The 24,532-nt window shown below is 35.6% G+C and overlaps 1 protein-coding gene across 2 annotated transcripts in view; it reads right to left on the bottom strand.

Annotated features, from left to right (window-relative positions):
- LOC306876144 (diacylglycerol kinase eta-like) overlaps positions 1-24,532 on the bottom strand; it is a 77,010-nt gene that overhangs the window by 50,102 nt on the left and 2,376 nt on the right. For both annotated transcript variants that reach the window (XM_079427113.1, XM_079427112.1), the window contains exons 2-3: positions 8,534-8,644; positions 5,156-5,236 (exon numbers count right to left, since the gene is read on the bottom strand). In XM_079427113.1, the coding sequence (XP_079283239.1) occupies positions 5,156-5,236; positions 8,534-8,644 (192 nt within the window). The remainder of the gene's footprint in view (positions 1-5,155; positions 5,237-8,533; positions 8,645-24,532) is intronic.

Raw genomic sequence — 24,532 nt, forward strand, 5'->3', positions numbered from 1 at the left:
TTCCATTTAGAACTTTTTAAACACTATTTTAATTATCAGGCATGCCTCAATCATTTTAAAGACCACATAGAGTGAATAGAGACTAAATGAACACTTCGAGAAAGTACATGCATGGAAAAGACTTTTAAAATGAAAAATAAATCAACTAAATTAAACATAAAAAATATCAAATTAAATTAATAGGAAATTTTCACACTAGCAAGACCATTTAAACAACACTATAAAAAAAACAAACACATTTTTTAAGTTAAAAATTCAGTGGCAAAAATGTATGTTTTACAAGAAAATATAATTTTAGTCTTTCTACATATTTACTAGCTAATTTACAAGAGTGAAAATGGTTTCAAATGAAATCCTACATCATTTAAAGTTGATTAAACACGCACCTTAGATACAGACTTACCCCTTTTAACGTTTTTAAATATACATGATTTTAAGAATTCTGCTGGCACATTTTGTGTCATGTAGGCACATTGCAAACATACGGAAAATTAACTGCATGCTGCACTGAAGCTGTTCCAAGTCTCTCCCAATTCCGTACCATCTTAACGATACGAGATGCATCTTTCTGCGCCATTAAAACTTAGCTGCATAAATACAAAATGACAAATCCATTTGCGTGCAGCCCCTTAAAAGCTCTAGCCGGTGCCAATTGAGGATAATGGAATCTTGTTCTTGAAAGCTGGCGACGAAAAGCACTTGCTGCTGGAAGCTTTGCCTCGCTCACGTGTACCTCAAGGTGCAGCGTCCTGGCTTTCCTCTTACACGCTCAGAAACCCAAGCAGACAATGTCTCACAGAGAGCTCAACCAGAATGTAAAGACAAGTTTCCATTCCGGTAGGGAGCAGAACCCAGATGTCAAGCGACACCGTTACTGTATTCATGCATATGCCGTGTGTGTGTAGTGCACTCACCAGCGATCCGCTCTCAGCTGCACCGCTGCTTCTGTAATCGTGTGCTGATGCCTGTGAGTGTGTTTGTTAAGGCTGGTTTCTCCGGGTCGCTCTCGCCCTCCCCAACCGCTGCAAAACCCTCCACCGCTCAAGGAACAGCCCACCGGAGACACATGCAATGTCACATGCACCGCCACACTGAGCGCTTCCACATGGCCAAACACACGAGGGCAAATTTCGATGGACGAATAAAGAACAATTCCTGCATACTAAGTAGCCGTTTTAAGACGCCACGTGTGTTTAGGCTGAACCCTGTTCTCCATTACAGCTCCCTCTGGACCGCTGGCCAAGTCAAGCATAAGCGACTCATTAAGGAGAGCAGGCTAGTGTTCACCTCTTCCCATCATCCCTCATCACTCACTGTGCCTCCGTGCTCCAGTATCTTTCACCCCCCCTCCGCTTTTGACTGCAGCCCTTCACCGGGAGGTGTTTGTGAGTGACATCACTCCGAGGATTTCCTTTTGTTCCGCAGACAGATCACTTCTATCCCTCTCTCTCCCTCTCCCAGAAACGCACAGTGCTGTGAGCTATTTTTAGCAACAGAAAAAAAACACAGCACGACTACAAAGCAGTAGGTTGCTACACTGAGAAAAATACAGCAAAAATGAAGCCTAAAGTGGCTGCGCATTATGAAAAGGTACCTGCTGTAGAAAGGAAAATCGCAAGGGAAATCCATTTTGTTTCGATAGTTTCTCCTAGAGTGCAATGAGATCAAGTGCAAATGGAGACTTTAGCTCCTGTCTACTGCTTTTCAGGTTATTCTCTGGAGGATAAAACCCAGTAATCTTTCTATAATGCCACAAACTCAGATTTGTGCTCAAGATACTGTACAAGAAATTTGCAATCAAAAGTCTTCTCAATATGAACTCCAAAATTTTTCATCAAATTATTCCAAGAACAAATGATCCAAGCTATGCTATCCATATTAATTTAATAGATTATACCCTACCCTTTGTCCATAACTGTCTCATTTGCAACTGTTTTTATTTCTCCTAATGAAATTCAAGAATATAATATAATATATTATACAGTATGCCCTGCGGTGTGACAAACTTAATTCCATCTAGAACTTTTAAACACTATTTTAATTATCAGGCATGTCTCAATAATTTCTCAATAATTAATAGCGACTAAATGAACACTTCTAGAAAGTACAAGAAAAAGACTTTTAAAATTAAAAATAAAAAAAATTAAATATTAAAAATATAAAATTAAATTAAATTAATAGAACATTTTCACATTAGCAGGACCTTTTTTTGTTTTTTGTTTGGAAGTTATAAATTCCAGTGGCAAAAATTTAGATTTTTGGAATGTTTTACAAGAAAATATTGTTTTAGTCTTTCTACTTCAACTTTTTGAGTTTAATCATTTTTGAAAATGGTTTCAAAGGAAAAGCGTTCAGTGCACTAATGGAACAAAATGATTAAAAATGAACCTATAAGATACAGACTTCCCCCTTATGCGTTCATGCAAATTTTAACCTATTATGATTTTTTAAATTCTGGACACGTTTTGTGTCAAGTACGCACATGCAAACATACAGAAAATGTCATTCTGAAAACTCATTTAAATGCACTGAAGCTGTTTTAATTCTCTCACAATTTCTTTGTGCTCAAGAAGAAGTCTGCAATCAAATGTCTCCTCAATATGAACTCAAATCTCCTCAATTTCTCTTCAAATTATTATTCCAAGTCTAAATGATCCAAACTATGCTATTCAAATTCATTTTATAGATTTTGATGTCAATAATTTTTTTTATTTGGGACTATTTTTTGGGACAGTTTGAAAAATGGATAATAATAATAAAACACAATGGAGCAGTGCTATCCATTTTAATTTTATAGCTTTATTACTTTATATCAGTCTGTGACTATTTTTATTTCTACTACAGAATTCTACAAGACACAGCTGGTGCTACTTCATTAAAACATTACAGAGAACTCAATTATGTCTCCTGTGACATAAAAGAGTAACCTCTGAGCAATATAATTCTCCTGTGGGCAAACCTTCAAGAGCCTCAGGAGGACCATTAGCCACCACAGAGCAAATTCCCTCAAAGTGAAGCGTGTCATTTTTTGCACGACAGTGTCAGTGGAATCACAAAAACAATGTTTTCAAATGGGTTTTTGAGTGGGTTTGGCTTGCTCAGAAGTGTGTAATGTATTTCTGAAGAAAAAGAACACTTTATTTCTAAAAAAAGCATCTACATGGGCCTCTCAATGATTTATAAGTATAATGAGCATCTGTTGTTTTTCTTGGCACTGGGTGATTTCTTTTTTTCTGAGGGGAAAAAGCATTTGTTGGAACAGGCGGAGCATAGCAACTACCTCAGTGCATGTGCATTACACACGCGTCCACGCGGCCCACTGTTAAACAATATGCCAGCGATCAAATCATCCAAAACATGCTCAGTGGAGCACTAACATATCTGCTGCTAAGAATAACCTATCGTTCTCCTCTGAGCTTTCTTAGTCCTCCGTTGTTTCTTTTTATAGCTGTGCCTGGGGAGCCGGCCTATACTTTTTAGAAGGACATGACCACAGCTGCTGCTCCTCGGCCCGTTTGATTTCAGTTGACGACACTTGATTACATGCTCGCAAACACAAACACACGTTATACCATGGAAAAGCACAATAATACAACCCTGAGGCAACATTTGCATGTTTCACAGTGTAGAAAATAAGTAACTTTCATTGATTTTCTAACAATAGACGTTTCCGGCTTAAGCCGCTGTATGTCTATAGTGGTAAATGGAAGACTACAGAAAAAAAAAAAAAAACGTTGTATTCCCATTTGCTCCAATAGCAAAACAAAAATCCTGTCATGTTCCCCTCATGCACAATCATGTTTACAAAAAAATTTAAAAAGCAAGAAATTTACAGCAGTCAGAAGAGATAAAGAGGTCAAATTTACTGTCACTCCCAATGTTTTCGTTTTGTAATTTAATGCCATCAATTAATCGCATCAAAAATAAAAGTTTTTGTTTACATAATATGTGTGTGTGTTGTGTATGATTATTATGCATCTATAAATACACACACATGCATGCATATATTTAAGAAAATATGTTATGTTCATATACTAAATATATTTATATATAATATAAATTATATGAATATAAATATATACATGTAGATATATGGAAATATTTTTAAAATATATACTGTATGTGTGTGGATTTATATATGCATCATAAATATACATAGTACACACATATATATCATGTAAACAAAAACTCTTATTTTGGATCGTGATTAACCATTTGACAGCACTAAATATGAAATAATATAATATAATATAGATGTGTGAAAAGGTTTTTGCCCCCTCATGTTTTTTTTGGCATATTTGTCACACATGAATAATTTAGATCACCAAACAAATTTTAATATTACACAAAGATTAAATACAAAATGCAGTTTTGAAATAATTATTAACACTTTATTTGGATGGGTCGACAACATACTGACTATGAGAAACTTTGCAAGTATATGTCAACTTATTCTACTAAACCTACCCTAACAGTCTTCTCTGAGAGTTAGTAGACATGGATTAATGAGAATTAATAAAAAAATGAATGAGAATTGGTTGACATAGCTGACATGTAGTTGCAAAGTTACTTATAGTTAGTAGAATATCTAAAGTGGACTATCAAAATAAAGTGTAACCAAAGTTTGAGTTATAAAAATCTTGCAATCCTGTTTCAAGCCAATACTACAGTACAGGCCCAACAACATAAAACAAACAAAACAAAGTCACTTATATTAATCACAGAAATATTGCCAGATACACACACCAAATCCTCCACCATCATCTTGTCAGTCATGTCTCCTTACTCTATTCACGTGATAAGTGAAATCTCAGCTTTCAGTTTATAATTGTAGGGTCCGATATCCAACTGAACTAAATAGTTTTACTTTCTATTTTTAAAAAAATGTCAGTTGGGGCAAGTAATGTAATCAGTGAATGGACGAACACCATGTAACACCAGTAACACTGCGTCAAGCCTATTCAGTACCGGTGCAAAAATGACACACTTCACCTCAACACTTGCGGAATTGACTGACTTGTTGCTATGAGAACTGCATGATCCTGTAGTATCTGACAGACGACTAGTCAATATTACACATCTAATGTGCTGTCTATTTGTGGTATATTGTGGATATTCACCAGTGTTGACATAAAGCATGGAAATGGACGCTTACCGTGAAACTGTTGTTGACATTCTTTGTGCTTGATTCGGCAACACTGGCATCTGAAAGATCCACCTCATCGAAAATAAGAGACTGTGGACAGGAGGAGAAACAGGAGAACAGTAAACATAGACGATCATAGTAACACAACAGATTTAGCTTACGCTCATGCTGAATACTGTTCTACTGAAATGACACGGAAATGAGCTTATTGAGCTACTGCTTATCCTATGCACTACCATGCATGTGCGCTATATGAGTTTAAGATGGATCGCAGACAGCTGGGTGTGTTATGACCTCCTCCATCAGCGCAGAGAGCAGGAACTGAAGGCCTGAGATAATAATAACGCCACACACCACCTTCAGTAAGCAGTGAAAACCTCTATCAGGAGAGCCAGGATCTTAGAAACTACTGTTGACTAAACAATTGTCAATGTCATTTTCTGCAGTGATAATTAGGGCTGGGGAGTATGGGCAAACATATTATTATATATTATATTACCATGAGCCATTATATCATCATGGAAATGTATTTCATTTGGCTTTAGATAATAAAGGCACTTCATCTCATTTGATTATTTTCTCCTTGATGGATGCAAACCCAACGATTATTCAGATTAAAAACTTCTTTACATTATGTAAAAAAAACACTTTTGACTGTAATTTCTTATTGGATGAGCCACATTCAAAAAAGCTTTAAAATAGTCAATGGGTAGATGACAAATAAGAGAGCTCTAGATCTATTTCTCTAGATAAACTAGAGAAACATTTAAATCATTTTCAACAAATATTTAAATCAATTAATCAAGTGAAAATGAATAACATATTTTCCTTGAGAGTACACTACCGTTCAAAAGTTATGTCTTATGTTTACCAAAGCTGCATTTATATGATTTTTTTTTTAATACAGCAAAACAGTAATATTGTGAAATAATATTACAATATAAAAGAAATGTTTTCAAATCTAATTTATTCCTGAGATGCAAAGCTGAATTTTTAGCATCATTCCTCTAGTCTTCGGTGACACATGATCCTTTAGAAATCATTCTAATATGCTGATTTGGCACTCAAGAAACATTTCTGATTATTATCAATGTTGACATTAAACAGTTGTGCTGCTTAATATTAGAAACAGTGATGCATTTCTTTTGTAACGTTATAAACATTTTATTTACTGTCACTTTTGATCAATTTAATGCATCCTTGCTGAATAAATGTATTAATTTCCTAATAAAAACGGACTTTTATACCTGAAATTTTTAACAATATACTGTCCCTTTTGATTTATTTGATAGGCCCTTGCTGAACTATTAAATTTCATTTTCCTTTTTTTCCTTTTTTTTCTTACTGATCCTGAATTTTGTATTTTTTTTTATTTAAGTGTACATAATCTTAATTTTTTTAAAGGTCAAATAAAATTGGTAACACTTTATTTTAGGGTCTCTTAACTAGTTGCTTATTAGCATGCACATTACTAGAATATTAGCCATTTATTAGTAGTAATTAAGCACATATTAATGCCTTATTCTACATGACCTTATTCTACATCCCTAATCCTACTCAATACCTAAACTTAACAACTACCTTAATATTAATAAGCAGCAAATTAGGAATTTATTGAGAGAAAAGTTCTAAAGTGTTACCAAATTTTTAAACAAATATAATGAATTATTAATTCATAAATACAGTATCATTACTTTTTAGGGGAGTTATACTCTGACATTTTAAACTACGTCATTAAAAAAGATCAAATTATTGGATATTGACTTTCACACAGTCATGAATGTTCTCTCATACGTCCACTCTATCCTATCACTTTAAAGTTTTTGTCCTGCATACTTCTGCATTTAATAATCAATTCATCTTATTTGAATGAAACCACTTTTTTTGTCTGGCCAAAATAATAATGAAAAAGAGCATCATGCCATTGACCTCAAATATGTATATATATATATATATATATATATACAAACGCCTGTGATCACGTCTATTGTGGCAACACAATATATCATACCACCCAGCCCTATGTATAATCAGGTTCATGTATTAACTCCAAAAAGATATGCACATTTGAAGGATCAAATGAGTATTTCTTGGCTTCCTGAGACCTTTCCATCAAGTTTCAGTTTTAATCAGTGAAGGCCCAGTGTTTTGGGTAGTGATATTTGTGTAAATGATGGTTGCATACTCAGGCAGTGTAAACAGTGTGACATCCTATTTATGATCTGTAGGCTTGGCCGCTCTACAGCATGAGTCTGTCACAGACCCGGGTGCCATGCCAATGCAAACAAAACCCCCTCGTCTGAGCACAGCAGTGCGATCAGCCACCTCGTTTCTGCCTGTGAGATCTGTGTCATAACTCCCAGCTCTCTGCTTCCATGCGCTAGTGCCACTCCATGTCATTCAGGAGCTATGCAGGAAGTGCTAGCTTGCGTCACGGCAGCTGCATAGCTATGCACAGCCGATGTTTTAGACTAAATCCACTCTTTCTCTCCTGATTCAGATCAGACCACAGCCTGAATGCCATCCGTAACCATGTGATGGGCAGAGAACATATGAATGGAGGCGAACACACTCAATGCAAGGCTCGTGGGCAAAGCATCTCCCCTCAGACGGACAATGACATACAAGGCACGTCTCCAGAACTCTCCTCTTCAGATGCTTAAACAGACAAGCAGACGCGGAAATGACGTGATGCTGCTTCGGTTGTCCAATGAGGAGAACGGGCATCCCAAACAATGCCAGCAGGGTGATGGGCGGTCAGCAATGTCACTGATGAAGGCTAGAGAGATAAAGAGGGGGTCGCTGCTGTTGCTGACCCGAATCGCCACCAAGCCTTCCTCTGATCCACTGGCGCCAAGAGCAGGCGGCGGATGGCGGGCACCGGTCCAGCAGACGGAAAGCACCCTCCAGCACACGCGGCTACGAGAGACCCGATACTGCCAGCGGGCCAAAACACCACCCGCCTGCCATAGTTCAACCACACACACACACACACACACACACACAGTGATGTTAAAGGCATGGCAGAAGGTGCTATGCAGGTGCCCATGTGCAGCTCTTCAGCCCTCTCAGCACAGGCATGCCCAGTAACTCAGGTCCTGGGAGGAACCATGGTCAAGCAGGGTTTTTTTACCCCCTTACCTTAGATCACTCTGTAGGGCTTACAGGGGGCTTATTGTAGGGGGCTTACTTTACACTGTAAAAAATGTTAGCATCATTATAAAAAAATGTTTTTGAACACAACTGGATTTTCTTTATCAGTAATTAAATAAAATTAACAAGTGCAATGGTTTACTGTTTTTAAGGCAGCAATTAAAGGTTTGAAATTTTTTACAGTGTAGTGAGGGTGTAGAATCAGTATCAGGATATAATGAAAGAATAGCTGACCTTGGCATCCTTGGCATAGTACAGAGTCCGTCCCCGCAATTTGAAATAACGCTTTTTCCAACGCTGGAACGAGCTTGTCTGTTTCAGAAGCAGCCCTTCCTTCACGCTCGTCTGCAGAAAGAGAGAGAGGTAGAGCAAGAAGTCAGGAGCCTTGACAAGTCAGGAGCATTTACACAAAGTACAAAATCACTAGTAGTGATGAATAGATTAGCTCTGTACATGTTTTATTGTTCCAGAGCTAAGACACCTCATTTGGGCTACAATCGAAGGTAGCATTATATCCAGACAGTATCCTTCAATGCCAGAAAGCTCAGTTAAAAAAATAAAAATCTAGAGAATGGCGATTACAAAATATATTTTATTTAGGGCTGTCAAAACGATTAATTGCAAAATAAAAGTCTTATTTACATAAACTAAGTGTGTCTACTGTATTTATGTACATGCTACTACACACACACACATATATATATATATATATATATATATATATATATTTAATAAATACTTATATTTGTATATAATATATATCTCACATCTATATATCTTGAATATATACATGTATGTGTGTGAATTTATATATACACATATACATACAGTACACACATATACTATGTAAACACAAACTTTTATTTTGGATGTAATTAATCGTGATTATGTATCATAGTATGATTATGCAATCTTAGAACATAGCACTAAAAATAGTCCAGTATTTGATGCAATATTTGTCTGTACTGTGTTTGCGTAGCAACATGCTAACACCCAACACTGTTGAAATCAATTGTACATTTCTGCTTTGCGCTTATGAGAAGAGTGCTATTTGTATGAGTACTTTTCTGGTCTTACAATTCATTCAAAACCAAAACATATAACTAAAAATAGTTCAAGTAATTGCCCAATATTGTATTTGGGACTACCTAACCCAATATTTATGTGCTTTGTTAGCTTCAGGTTTGGGAAAATAATCAAAGTCTGTGGTGAAAAGGGTAAAAGCAGTGTGAATATTTCATTGACACTGACGAATCAAAGGCACGTTCCTTTGTCAGATGTAAAAGTTTTTTTTATTTTTTGCCATTTCCTGTGAATATATTCGTACCAGAGCTGACTGAGTGACACGAAACAGACAGGGCAATAAAATAATCCTCTGTCCAACTAGCTAGTCAAGTTAGCTAAATTGTAACCTTAAATATGAGCTGTTCCTGCATACACACCTTCCAATTATATCCCAGCTATGTAAGCAATAATGTACCAAACAAAGAGGGGGCATGTGAGACTTAACATAAGCGTAAAGGAAGCAGAATTTGAAACTCGATATCAGCTCTGGACGTCCACGGGGACGTGTGCACAGTACGGGTCTGCCCTGCCAGAGGAAGGAACAGGAAGCCTTGCCAAGATCAAGTGTGCTTCAACACTAATTTCATGCTTGGGAGGGGAAAGACAAGGCAAAAGGCACGCAAGAAAGGAAGCCTAGTACTCAAAAGATCCTGTTCTGCAGAGTGCCACCGTCCCCTTGGCAAACGGGAAGCTACGAAAGGAAAGGCAGTCTGTTTTACAGTCTGTACAAGTTGACGCTAGTTGAGGAAAGTAAGAGCCAGTCTGCAGATTACAGCTGACAGATTCCACAGAAAATCAAGTAGTGTATGATGGTCACAGTCTCTGATTTTTAGCTTCTGACTTTTATTCCACCCAGTTGGAGGATATCAAACATGTTTGACACTTTCAGCCGATTTTAGAACACATACTGTTTTCATTTGTCATTTATCTCCTAGCAACAAGGCACAAGTTTCTGCGTGAGTTTGTTGTGATCGGAACGACTTTAAAGTCTGGTAGTGTATGATCCTCGGTTGTGTAGTGTATGATGCCTAGTTTTCCTTTGTCACTATTTACAAAGTAGTTAAGTGTATGATCCCTAGTGTTTTAAGAATCTGTTCAGATTTTAAAAGTCGTGTAGTGTATTCCAGCCTTTAGGCTACGTTTACACTAGTGCGTTTTTGTTTTAAAATGCATAGCTTTTGCTATGGTTACGTCTGTCGTTTACACTACTCCACCGTTTTGGACCCTCAAAAACGGAGACTTTCGAAAACGCTGCAGACCCCATTTTAGTTTGAAAACTCCGGGGTTGCATTTCAGTGTAAACGGACCAAAACGGAGTCTTTTGAAAACGGTGCAATGGCTGCCCACATTCGCTCTGCGTATCCTTCACGATTGTGTAAACAATAACATCATGCTCATTGTTGTACCTGCATGAATGGTCATGTGACATGCGTTTTCGATTGTGTAGTGTGGACGGAAAACGTTTCTGAAACACGGTGAAAACGCCAGTGTAGACGAAGATCGTTGTCATTTTAAAATGCCATTTTAAAACGAAAACGCACAAGTTTAATCAGGGCCTTTGACAAAAATGCTATTTTCTCAGCTTTTTGTTCAACACATTGCTTTTTAATGAACAAAACATTCAAGTATTAATGCATGATGCTAAAAAAAAACAGTTTGTTTAGTTTTAAAGTAGCTGCTCTGTTCTTTCTTCTCACATATTGTATGTTCAGATATTCATACACAAAATATTTTTGTGGCCATGAACTTTGATAAATTTAACAATAAATGCTGGCGTTCGCGGTCAACTTCTTAAAAAATGCTGGCGGGGAAAGAGTTAAAGGTTCTTCATGGAACCATAAAGAACTTATTTTAAGTAAAAAAAAAAAAAAATTAGTTTTTTAGCTGATAAAATGTTATTCACACAGAAAAAAATGGTTCTTTTAACAACTGTTCACTAACTGTAATCTTTTGAATCTTTTCATTAAACAAATGGATATTTATAGTGAAAAATGATTCTTTAGAATTTTCTAAAGTTCTTCACAATAAAAAGAAAATGGTTCTTTTAAGAACAGTTCACTGAAAAGTTCTTTGGCGAACCAAAAACAATTCTTCCATAGCATCACTACGAAATATCCCTTTTGGAACCTTTATTATGAAAAGTGTAAGGTTATCTATCTTTAAACCTTCTAAGCGAAACTTTCCTCAAGATCATCAGTTTTGCAGAGCCGGATGGTCTCCTGTGAAAGTGACACTACAGACAACCCGATGTAGTTTTCAAAGGCAGAGCATGCGGTTTCGCCCCTGCACGGGCCGGAGGTCTTTGACATGGCGGGGCGAGAGGAAGGCAGCCGGAGAGAGATGGGGGCCAACACCGAGGGTCATCCTGTCAGCCGGTCGCCTTGACTACACTGTCATTTCACATCATCCCAGCCCCAACCGACTATAAACAAGGGCCATAGACCTGCGAGCAGTCACGCTCCTTCCTGTCCATTCATCTACAAATATAGCAGGAACATGGAAGAAAAAAAAAAACAAACACAAATCCACAGGCATATATGGGAGGACGGCTATTTATAGCAGAGGAAATATGCTCTCTGAGGGGAGAATTACAAACAGAGACGCAGGGTTCGATCTGACATCCTGGTGCACAGCTGTGTCAACTTAAACAGCGAATCCATTCGCCAGCGCACTCGGTGACACTACGTCGCTGTTAAAACACCCCCTCTGCTCGGCTACAAAACACTGAACTCGCTCAGCCTTTACTAAATATACCTGCGTGACATTTAAAGATAAATGGATGATAAATGACGGTCTTACTGTTGGTGAAACAGCGGAAAACTCACATCTGTGGGGTCTAATGGATATTCAAAGTCTGACCCTCCTCCCAGAAGTTATGTCGTGTCTGCACTGCATGTGAGTGATGTGGTGGCAACCTATAGCGTTCCTATTATAATTAATGAACATAGCTGTATAGACAGAGTAAGTGTGCTGATTATATTGGGAGTGTACTTGTTTTGTCATGCCATGTTGAATCGCTTGCCGTGTAGGTGGGGTGTGACACTGTTTAAATGCCATTTAATTGGTACATTAATCAGATTAATTCACTAAAAGTTTTGCAATTCATCAAGTCTGTTTAATAAACAGCTCTCAGCCATAATACATGAGTTACCCATAGACTGGTGTTATTTTAGTATTTCTTATATATACATAGCATTTAGCTTTTTTGATTTAGCTTTAGTTTTTACATTTTCAGGTCACGTTTTATTTTTATATTTTCAGTTAACAGAAAGTTTTAGTGATTTAAAGAATAGGTTTGCAGATTTTCAACCACCTTTTTATTGTTACAATGTTGCTACTATATGACCCTGGACCACAAAACCAGTCATAAGGGTCAATTATTTGAAATTGAGATTTATACATCATCGGAAAGCTGAATAAATACGCTTTCCATTGATATATGTGGTTTGTTAGAATAGGACAATATTTGGCCGAGATACAACTATTTGAAAATCTGGAATCTGAGGGTGCAAAAAAAAATCTAAATATTGAGAAAATCGTCTTTATAGTTGTCCAAATGAAGTTCTTAGCAATGCATATTAATAATCAAAAATTACATTTTGATATATTTTCAGTAGAAAATGTATAAAATATCTTCATGGAACATGATCTTTATTTAATATCCTAATGATTTTATTTTGAAGAGTGGACTTGAATGCAGCTTCTTTCTCCTTTCTGCCTTAAACTACAGATCAAACTGCTGAATTCTACTGAATAGACAGCCAAGTTGTATTAAAGTCCAAACATCAAAGGATCACCATTAACTTTCATTATAGAAAACAACAGCATCTGTTCTGCTCAGTGTCTTCTTTTGTGTTCCAGAAAAAGTCATACAGGTTTTTGGCAAGTAACTCATGACAGCATGCTTATTTTTGGCTGAACTGTCCCTTTAAGATACCACTTCAGCTAGTTTTTATGTTGAATATGGATTCCACTCACTCATGATGTCACATCAGATGAATTTAATTTAATTTAGAGCCACTTTTCTCATAAGTCACTTTGGTAAGACAATGCATGCCAAGAATATGAATGTAAATGCAAAGATGACTGCTTTTCCTTTCTATGTCTAGCCATATCAGTAATGCTTAGTGTACTTTATTTATTTATTAGTAATGTCAAATGATTCATCGCGATTAATCACATCCAAAATAAAAGTTTTTGTTTACATAATATATGTGTGTATACAGTGTATATGTATTATGTATATATAAATGCAAACACATGCATGTATATATTTGAGAAAAATATGTTGTTTATATATTAAAATATTTATATATAATATCAAATACAAGAATATAAATATATAAATGTATATACATCTAAATATTTTCAAAATATATACTGTGTGTGTGTATTTATATATACATAATACATATACACAGTACACACACATATTATGTAAACAACATTTTTTATTGTGAATGTGATTAATCACGATTGTAAACGAGGGGGAAATTTAAATCATCATACAATGATACACTACTGTTCCAAAGTTTGGGGTCAGTAAAACTTTTTAAAGAAAATAATATTTTTATTTAGCAACGATGCATAAAATGAATCAAATGTGACAGTAAAGACTTTCAAAATTATACAAAAAAAAGTCTATTTCAATTTCTTTTTAACTTTCTAATCATCAAACAATGCTGGAAAATCTGTTATTTTAAATTAAAATAATATTTCTCAATATTTGCTGCATTTGTTATCAAATAAATGCAGCGTTGCTGAGCATACAAGACGTCTTTCAAAAACATTTAAAAAATCATACCATCCCCAAATGTTTGAATGGTAGTGTACATTTGTTGGGTGTCTGCTCTGCATAAGTAAATGAAAAGGTTAATGCTTTAATGTTCCTCTTTTGTTTGTGTCTTTTTGGCCAGTATAGTTCCTTTTTCTTGTCTTCAGTTCCCTTCCTGTTGCCAAGTGGGATAAGAAGTGATCTATTATTAGACTGTTTCTTCACGAAACTGTAAGAGGGAGAACGGCTCAGTGCCAGACATACATGACTAACCCCACTGCGGTACACTGTACACCCACACCTCTCTCAACATCACCGACACACACTCTCTCTCTCACACACACACACACACACGGTTACATCAGACACCAGGAAGCAACTCAAGCACGACTCACTGAAACCACACCAGACTAAGACACACACACTCACAACAGAAGCTCAAACAATGATGGCTGCTTCTCTTCTGAGAGGACACCACCAGCGTTTCTTCAGAAAGTGAGTGATATAACAGACGGACATCCTATGAGTGTGGATATCCAGCCTCAGTGCTTTGCTCTCTGGCACATGTCTACAGTGTTTGAACCAGACACACACACACACACATGTTGTTTTTTGTGGTTTATGGGGACTCTCCATAGGCGTAATGGTTTTTATACTGAACAAACTGTGTGTGCTATTGCCCTACACCAACCCTACACCTAAACTTAGCCCTCACAGGAGACTTTGTGCATTTTTAGATTTTCAAAAAAACACCATTTAGTATGTTTTTTAAGCCTTTTGAATTACGGGGACATAGGCAGTGTCCTCATAAACCACCTTCATATTGTAATACCTCTGTCATACTCATGTCATTATACAAATTTGTGTCCTCATAAACCACATAAACATGCACACACACACACACACACACACACACACACAAGGGGCAGAGCTTGCCAGTGCAGTATGAGAAAGCAGGTTCGCTGCAAACCCCAGAAATTAAATGAACTCTACTAGAAATTAACCTGACGTTTTTCAAAACTATTTTTATTTTATTTTCCTTTTTGGGAATTTTTGGACAGTGTTATTTTATTATTATTTATATACTACTGTAGTAATAATATTTATATATTTTTTTTTCAGTTTTCATTTTCATTTCAGTTTAATGTTTTGTAAATGCTGTGTGTAATTCTTGTATCTTTTTTTTTTATTCAATTTGAAAATAATTTTCAATTTATTTAAATTGAATTTATTTCAGTTTTAGCTTCAGTAATGTTAGAAATGCAACTTAAACATTCATTGACTATTTATATAGTTTAATACATATTTATATTTCATTTCAGCTTTATTTAAATTAACAAAAATGTTTTAGTTGTAGGGCACCATAAACTTAAAAACAAACACACAAAAAAAACACTGTAGTGGAAATGATATTTGAAACACTTTTTTTGTCTCTTTTGTCTTGCTTACTATTATTTTTACAGTTAGCATTTCATAGTTCAATTATATTTAATTTTCTTTTTTTTCGCATGATTTGATGAAATGACAGCTTGATTGAAAATGGTACACAATAAAATATTCTATTCACAAGTTATATTTACCTTGATTTAATCAATTATGTTTTTTGCACATCACATATATGTCATGTAAGGCTCTTTTTTTGGGGGAGGGGGGGGGGGGGGGGTTGTGGTGAAATTGTTGGTTGTGGTAGAAATGATGCCAACAAATGTTAGTCATTTTTTACATAATAAATATCGAAATGTTCTATGTTTATTTCACATTTTGTCTACATCATCATGTTTTTTGTTGTTTTTTTTAAATGGATTTTATTTAAGAATGAACATTTGGCATTTTGTTGTCTTCCTGACTCTGAAGTGCATCTGGGTTAGTGCTTGAGGAGAAACACTTCACCTCTCTTGCAGGGTGCATTGACCTTGTAAAAAGATGCTTTCAGCAACATGTGTTATGTCAGTGGGGCTTCAAATGAACTGAGTAACCCCTCCAACCATCTACAAGTCGAATAATTCAAGGCCACGAACACGTTCGCTTCTTTAGCATCGCTTCAAGGCCAGTAAAGGAAAAGTGCTAAAGATGGTAGCTGTTTTCTAACTGGATCAAACTAGTAGATGATACACCAGCAATAAGCAAGTCTGAGAGTGAAACCGCTGCATGATACAATTACAGCCAATCAGAACAAATGTATATACTAATATAGAGAAGTACCAATATAATTTCACTTTAGTTGAGGTTACCCAAGCTGATGCCACACAAATAGCAACAACAACTCTAATTTACTATACATGGAAGAAATAGCTTTTATAACAGATTTGGCTAGGACACCTGATGCCTTCCTGTGATAGCTTGCTTCAAATCTGAACGCTGTATTTCAGTGTCTTGGACAATATCGTTTAAAGGAGTAGCTCACCCAAAAATGAAAATTCCCTGACAATTTACTCGCCCCAGACCAAGATGTATTGGTCTTTCTTTCTTCAGCCGAAGAGAAATTAAATTCACAATTGTTGTGAATTATTGTTCTCCTTTATGTTAATTTATAGAACTGTAAAAGGGCAGAATTAGCTTGAATTACATTTATAATAGTCTGTATTGTGCTGTACTTCCCTTCATCACAATGACTGCAAGAGCTTATTTTCTGGCTGAGAGAAAACTCTGCAAATCACTAAATGAGGCAGAAATGGAACAACACAACTTGTGGCATGACAGGATAATTGCAGGCCTCGCTTTCTCCACCAGGGACTTTAATGAATATACATTTTAGAGAGAATGCACAAGTGACCAGAGATGACTGATGTTCTGTTGACCCACATCGCATCAACACTCAAGCACGAACGTGTGTGTTTTTATGTATTTCACCACTTTAAAATTGAAGTGTGCAATTTCTGTGCCATTAGAATCAATAAACACAATTGCCAAAATAATAGTGTTTGACTAATATGATTTTTTTGATGGCAGATAAAATGCCGAAATAGACCCATATGACTAGTATCACACTATTTAATTTAAAGATAGAAAGTAACACAGCCATAATTTCTGCAATAAAGTTTATATTTATATTATATATTTACTAAAATATAAATAAATAATTAATATAAAAAAACCTAGAAATAAACAGATTTATACTTTAGATTGAAACTTCCTGATTCTGTTATTCTATTATATTTTTATTTGCTAAATATTCATTCAAATAAATAGCAATGAGCAACTTCAAAATGAATAAATTTGAAAAAAATAATTAACTTTATAAAAACAAATCTAAATATATTTTTATATTTTGATATATTTAAGATTTATACTTTATATATGAGCTTCTTGATTCTGTAATTTTCATAACTAAAAAAAAAAAAAGTTTATTAAAAAACACAAATAAAGTCAACACTAACCATCTGTATACTCAAACAGCTGGTAAATCTGCACACACTGGGAATCATAAGGCCAGGAAATGCAGATTTCACATACAGAACACAGTGAATATAACATTAAATATACATTTGAAATCAAGGATTTCAAATTGCTCATTTGTGCATCTCCAGTGACAGCTGAACTTTCCTGGGTCCTTCACAAGGATGGACCGCCACGCAAGTTTTGACAGTATAAAGGTCTGCTAGAAATTTGCTAGGTTTGTGGGATTAAGTGTTGATCAGATATTCAAACACTTGTTTGCTGAATGCCAACAGTATATGAAAACAGCATCATAGCAATTGCTTTTCAATTATTAGCCAGAATTGTAAAATAAAGTCAAGTCAAGTCAAGTCACCTTTATTTATATAGCGCTTTTTACAATGCAAATTGTGTCAAAGCACATAAAGACAGTAATCTAATGACGATTGGAAGAATGGAAGCAGCTGTATGTCTGTTCTCGGATGCTGGTTTCGTGGCACTATCAAAATAAAAGTCCTGCTTACGACACTTAGAAACACAAACACAAGAGCCGATAAAACAGCCATTTAGCCGACCAGTAAAAATAAAGACAAATAGTTCTACGCCAAAAGTCACAACATCGGTTGAGTCAATGTTTTGCTGCATCAAGCTGGTCGTGATGATCAAATAAATAGAACAATGTTTTGATATCATCCAAAAACCCCACAGTGTTTATACTTTTGGAGGAATCTAACGACAAATTGTTTACTTAATGGCAAACAAGTATTTTAACACATCGTCTTTATTCTGTTTAAACAGTCAGTCTGTGCCAGACATAACAATACTGATTATGTTTAATAATATGCAAAGTCATGTAAACGCATTCAACCATGTTTTTATTGGTGAAGAGTCGCAATGGAAGATGAGGGCCAACTTTATTATGTTCAAAACAACATTGTGGTGGCAAAACAAAGTCACAATTTTTCCGATTATGGGTTCCGCTAGTGCCACAAACTTTAAAAAGAAAAAAGTGACATGTTTAATGATTAAAAAAATGACATGAATACTTGGTTTTTGTTTGTTTGTTTTTACAGAAATAAGCTAGAACTGAGACGCTACGCTAAGATGTAAGATCCCTAGAGCTACATTTGCCAGGAATGTCTACTGTCATTAAAACAACTGCTCTTAAAATAATCATCACTCTTTTTTATAGTCACACAGTACAAAGAAGTTTTTCAATCCACAATTACAGTGGCAGACAAAGTGTGACTGAGTGTTAGTTTATATGAAAAGTGTCAGCAGAGTAAATGAAAAAAAAATGAGCCTATTTTCAAAAAAAGTGCAGTGTTCCTTTAAAGAACCATCTCTTTCTTACCTTTTTATAATCTGAAGAACCTTCTTTCGCCACAAAGAAGCTTTTGTGAAAAGGTTCTTCAGATGTTAAAGGTTCTTCTATGGCATCATGAAGGGCCTTTATTTTTAAGAGTGAAAAGACTATTAAATCAAATATTATGTAGCTAAAAAAATGACAAAAGACTGAAAATTCTTATTTTTATTTAAAGACTGCAGCATTTTTTTGTTCTGAACTTTTTTAGAGTTAAAATTAGCTGTAAATATTCAGATTAGAACACTACAGATGTACCAAATTCAGATGAAATTAAAAACTCTAAATTCTAAACTGAACTTTAAATTGTATAATTCAAAACAAACTGTACATTCAGTCTGTTATACCAGTTTTTTTATGTCCCCTTGTATTTCACATTGACATGCATAGTCTTCAAAATTTCTCCTTTTGTGTTTCACAGAAAAAGTATTGCTTTGGAATGTCATGAGGGTAAATAAATAATGAATGAATATTCTTTTTTGGTGAACTATCCCTATTAGTAAGTGACAAACGCAGCACATTTCAATACAAAACAAGTCAAATCTAACATTTATCTTTCCAGACAATGTGTGAAAAAACAACCTCATCAAAAATACCCAGGGGCCATAATGATTAAGAAACAGAAGAATCCTCGCTATTGAAGACCGTGACTCTTCAATAAGCGTGAACAGCAGCACACCGAGTTATCACGAACACGCCGCTCTATTCTGCAAAGTTAAAAATACCACTTTCACAGAAACTTTGCAGCACAGCTTAAACTGGTCCAGCAATTACACCTTGTCAGTTGTTGGCACATAATTTTCTCATCTCTAACGACACGGAGTCATTGTGTACAGAGGAGGCAGAGCACAAGGTAACAATTACACTGGTCAGGACGGTCAGGCGCGGGGAGGGGAAGCGGCTGACAGACAGTGAAACGCTGCTATACAGTCAGCAGGAGAGGGGGAGGAGGGGACCATCATTAAACCCCATTTTCAAAGCTGTCCAGACCCCCCACACCCTCCCCGGCTTCTTTAGAGACAGCTAATGATCATGAATGCCGCCCCGTTTCCTCCTCCGAACGGTTTTGGAGTCTATGCGGACCAACGTGCGTTTGCCCTACAAGTATCCCCATTATGAATGTCTATTGAGAGAATGAATGCTGGGTATGATGGGCCTAGTGAGTGGGTCATTGAGAAAACAAACCAGTCAATCAGTCACTGTTAATCAAGGTCTGAGACGGGGAATATACAAAACAAGAGCCAATTACGACGAGAATACAAATTAGGGCGTAATGAGCTGAAGAATATTGCCTGTCTTTAGTCTCCTCCAAGGGTTATTGATTCATAATTCTTCACTCACAGGCGTCTTGTGGAAACGGGAATGATACATATGTATGGAATGTCAATGCCAAACAAGCGCTTTTGTCCAATGTACAATGGTGTTCAGGGTCACAGGGTTTCGGAGGGTTTGTGGTCCAAGCTAGAGTTCAACCGCTACATTATATTGGTCAATTTCAAGCTGCAGATGAATATGGCTGTCATTTCTCTACTGGAAGATACTGAAATGCACAGTTTGGTTATTTATGGGGGACATAACTACACTTTAGAACTTCAAAATTCTGTAATTCATAAATCCAGAGTGTAAAAAATAAGCATTCATGTTATACCAGTCGTTTTTTATGTTCCCTAGTATATATATATATATATATATATATATATATATATATATAAATTGTTTTATGTTCCCTAGTATATAAGCTTCATGGTAAAAGAGATACTTGAAGTATTTCTCCTTAATTAAAATAATTGCTTTGATGTCATGGGGTAAATAAATAACAAGAGAAATTCAATATATACAAAAGTCATTCGCACATTTTGGCAAGTCTGTCTGTCTTCACTGTAGCTAAACCGAGTGCTGCCAGATCTCACGACAAACATGAGAAACCGGATTTGACAAACAAGCCCAAAATAAGCCACTTGACTCATCACAATTTGCCGGAATAGCCTATTGTACTCAAAAAAGTAAGCTAAAAAATGTGACCCACATTTATCTATATTTACAAGAGGCTTTACAGAAAATTAATTTATGGCATTCATTCCCACATTTGAATACGGACCTCACTCTTAAAAATGTGTGGTCATTGCTTTTACAGCTCAACAATTGAATATGTTGTACAAAATTTCAGATGTTTAACTTTTACTATTTTGCTCACTTGAACCACACAGCGTCCACAAACAACAATCCAGCCAACCAAAGGTCAGCAAACCATTTTATGGAACATTTTATGCATGTTACTACAAAGAAAATCACTAGTCTCTGGGTCTACCTGTAATGTAGGGTCCTACATTGCAAAAAATAAAAAGTTGAGAAAACTTAAAAAGTTTAAGGCAACCAGCTTCAGCAGATTTTTGAGTTTTCTCAACTTGTTGTTTTCAGTTTATGCAACAAAAAGTTGCATAAAACTCAAAAATCTCCTACAAAAACTAGTTTTTTTTTAAGTTTAGGGACAAATATAGCAACTTCTTGGACAAACCTTATCTAAGTTTTTATCTTGCCCACTGATATCTATTCATCTTTATATCAGTGAATTTGTCACTATGATGTCATCTAGTGACATTTAGCTACCAGTTTTAGCTTAATATAAAGTGGGACCAAAAATGTTACTTTAAATTGTACAACTTTCATTATTTCAATTAACTAGTCGTGCTTTTTAATTACTACAGTTTAGTTTATCCATTATGAAAAAAAAAATTGAATCCAGAAATTAAATTAGGAAAAAAATAAAACCGATATAATGGGGGTTTAATAATGTTTATCAAACAAGTTTTTCATAACCATTTCCCACCTTCTCTCTGGCACTGAGTGTTAAACACTGATATGACATTAATTATTTATGCATAAAGTGCCACATCTTCATTACCAGTAGCAAGGACAAAGGTAGAGGTCCATTTGTCAGGCCACAGTCAGCATAGAGAAAGCGTGCGAGGGTGAGTTTATGCTACACGCCTGTGGCAAATCCCATCCTGCTGCTCCACAATTGAATCAGCAGTGCCTCTCATTCATGCATTAGTGCACAGGACACAGGATACAGAACTCAGCAGACTCTCTTAACTCAATAAGAGAACTTGTCAGACATCAGGACAGATTTTCGTTGCTGATGCTATCATGGATTTCCCCTCGTCCATCTATGCACCTGGATCTCAGCTTCCACGTGTTCAATCTCTCCTGGTCAAGCAAGAGCCCTAACACTGCCAGATCTGATTCTCTGCTGAAACACAGATTTAGGTTTATAGAGGAAACCTTGTCATGTTATTTATTTATTTATATGTTATAGTGTTCAGTGTAACTTGACAAATGTTTTAAATATTCATTTATGCATTTGTTTGAAAACCATGTTTTGCATTGCATTCTTCCACGGAGAAGCTATTTATATTTTACTGCATTTTAATTAAAATATTATTTATTTAAACAAAACTCTGCAGTGTGTATTGATAAAGATATTCTGTATTATAAACAATGAGTAATCTTAACCAGTTCAACTGGTTTAACCAAATCAATTTCAACTGATAACTCAAGAGCTCTCAATTCTACTTTTTAGTTTTATGAAAAACAGCAATTAAATAATAAATCAATTTACAAAAATGATTTATTCATTTATCAGGCACTCACACTGACCAAGATTAAGTCAATGTGTAATAAAGTTATTATGGATATGAAGGTCATCGTCTGCCTACGCATCAATTGAACTCTAAACACAATTTCTGCTCTATTCTTTTAACTGCGCTATTAAATTCATCTAATTATCATCAGCCCAGATAAGACAGGAAGACAGGCGCCCATAGAGATACAGTGATGTAGTCTAATAAATATGTAAAACAAGGAGAATCCAGATGATTTCACAGGAATGCTGTGAAAGGAAAAAGTAAGATCCCCAAATCTGGAGAGAGCAGATCTGTTCACTTTAAAAAAGCACTGGAAATAAATGTAAAAAATATATATTACAGGAAGCGGACCGGGAAATTTACAGATCAGTCACAGCAACAGTTATTTATCTCTAAACGCAGTATATATAACGTAATTATGCATACATTCTATATATTCTACTGTATATCCTGTTTTGTACATAAATATACACTTCCGGCCAAAAAATGTATTTATATATATTTTTTCAACTGGTATTTTTATTATTGTAATAATATTTCACAATATTTACCTTTTGACTGTATTCTGAACTTTCATCAGTTTGAAACCTCCAATATTTAAATCTACATAATTTCCTGCGAGATCCCATTGTATCACATTATTATATGTTTCATGTTGTCTATAAACTTTATAACTGATAAGAAGCTTCATCGGGCCAGGCAGCTGTGGTCTCCTAGTGTTGGTGTGTGTAAGATATAAGAACAGAGTATGAGAGTTGATGTCTGTGGGGGGGCGAGAGGATCAGATGCTCTGCTACACTTGAGCTCTTCCACTAAATTACAAGGCATCAGCCAACAGAGCTTCAGTCAGATCTGTACAAGAAACACAGAGCCCAGCTGTGCTATATATATATATATATATACAGTATAGTAACAGTATATATATATATATATATATATATATATATATATTGTTTATAGCCTTTATATTCATCATGTGATGTACTTCAATTAATGATTAATACATTATGCTCATAAATAAATAATTAACAATTATTATCTTTGCTAATTATACATTAATTTTAGGATTATATTATATTATATAGGATCTTGATATTATTTTTCATGTTGTACAATTTCTAAAATCAGGAATACTGTGAATGTGTAAACCTGAATTCACACATAGGCAGACTGTTCCATAAAAAACTTGCTGGAGAAATAGGAGGAATGATGTTGCTACGGAAACTAAGCCCACAAATGACCAAGATACAGAACAGCACAGATTTTTCTTCCTTTTGTTTTTACTTTTGAAAGAAGCCACACGTTTATTTTGATATCATGCCCTAAAGTGTTACTCAAAGCCAAAGCTGCCACAAATATCACTCCCTGCTCCCTCAGTTAGCTTAATGAAGATAGAGTAGGTATTTACTATGAGTCGGAAAAATGTCAGTCCAACAGTAGAAGATCCACAGCATATGGAGCGATCTGTGACAGAGTACAAGCAGGACACATGGGACAGTCTGTAAAGAGCCCATGTTAAGCAAACAATGATTTGGGACAGCACTGAGAGTCCACATGCTCCATTACGCCTGATCCGCACACATCACAGCCCACTGACCAACACAACAACACACCACCTACCATCCCCAGCTATCTAGTGCTCACTCTCACCCTCAGCTCCTGTACCGCACCGAGACGTATGAGAACACAGATGGCCTGAACATTAGCTGCTCTCCACAGAGTTACCAGGGCAAAGGGAGGCACATGAGCAGTCTAATATAAACACACATGCACTGGAGAATAACTCTTGAAAAACAAATGCACTTCCTAAGCGCTCTAGTCTGCTGACAAAACTGTGAGACAAATACTCACTCCAAAAAAACTCCATGCAGGCGTCTAAAACAGGTTATTTCTAGTGTTTGACCGATATGTGTTTTGTACCAGGCGATGAAACAAATAAAAAATATTATCTGAAAATTCAGCTTTGAATTACAGGAATAAATTGTATTTGAAAATATATCTGAATATAAAAC

This window comes from Barbus barbus (genome assembly GCF_936440315.1).
Source record: "Barbus barbus genome assembly, chromosome: 10".
Lineage (NCBI taxonomy): Eukaryota > Metazoa > Chordata > Actinopteri > Cypriniformes > Cyprinidae > Barbus > Barbus barbus.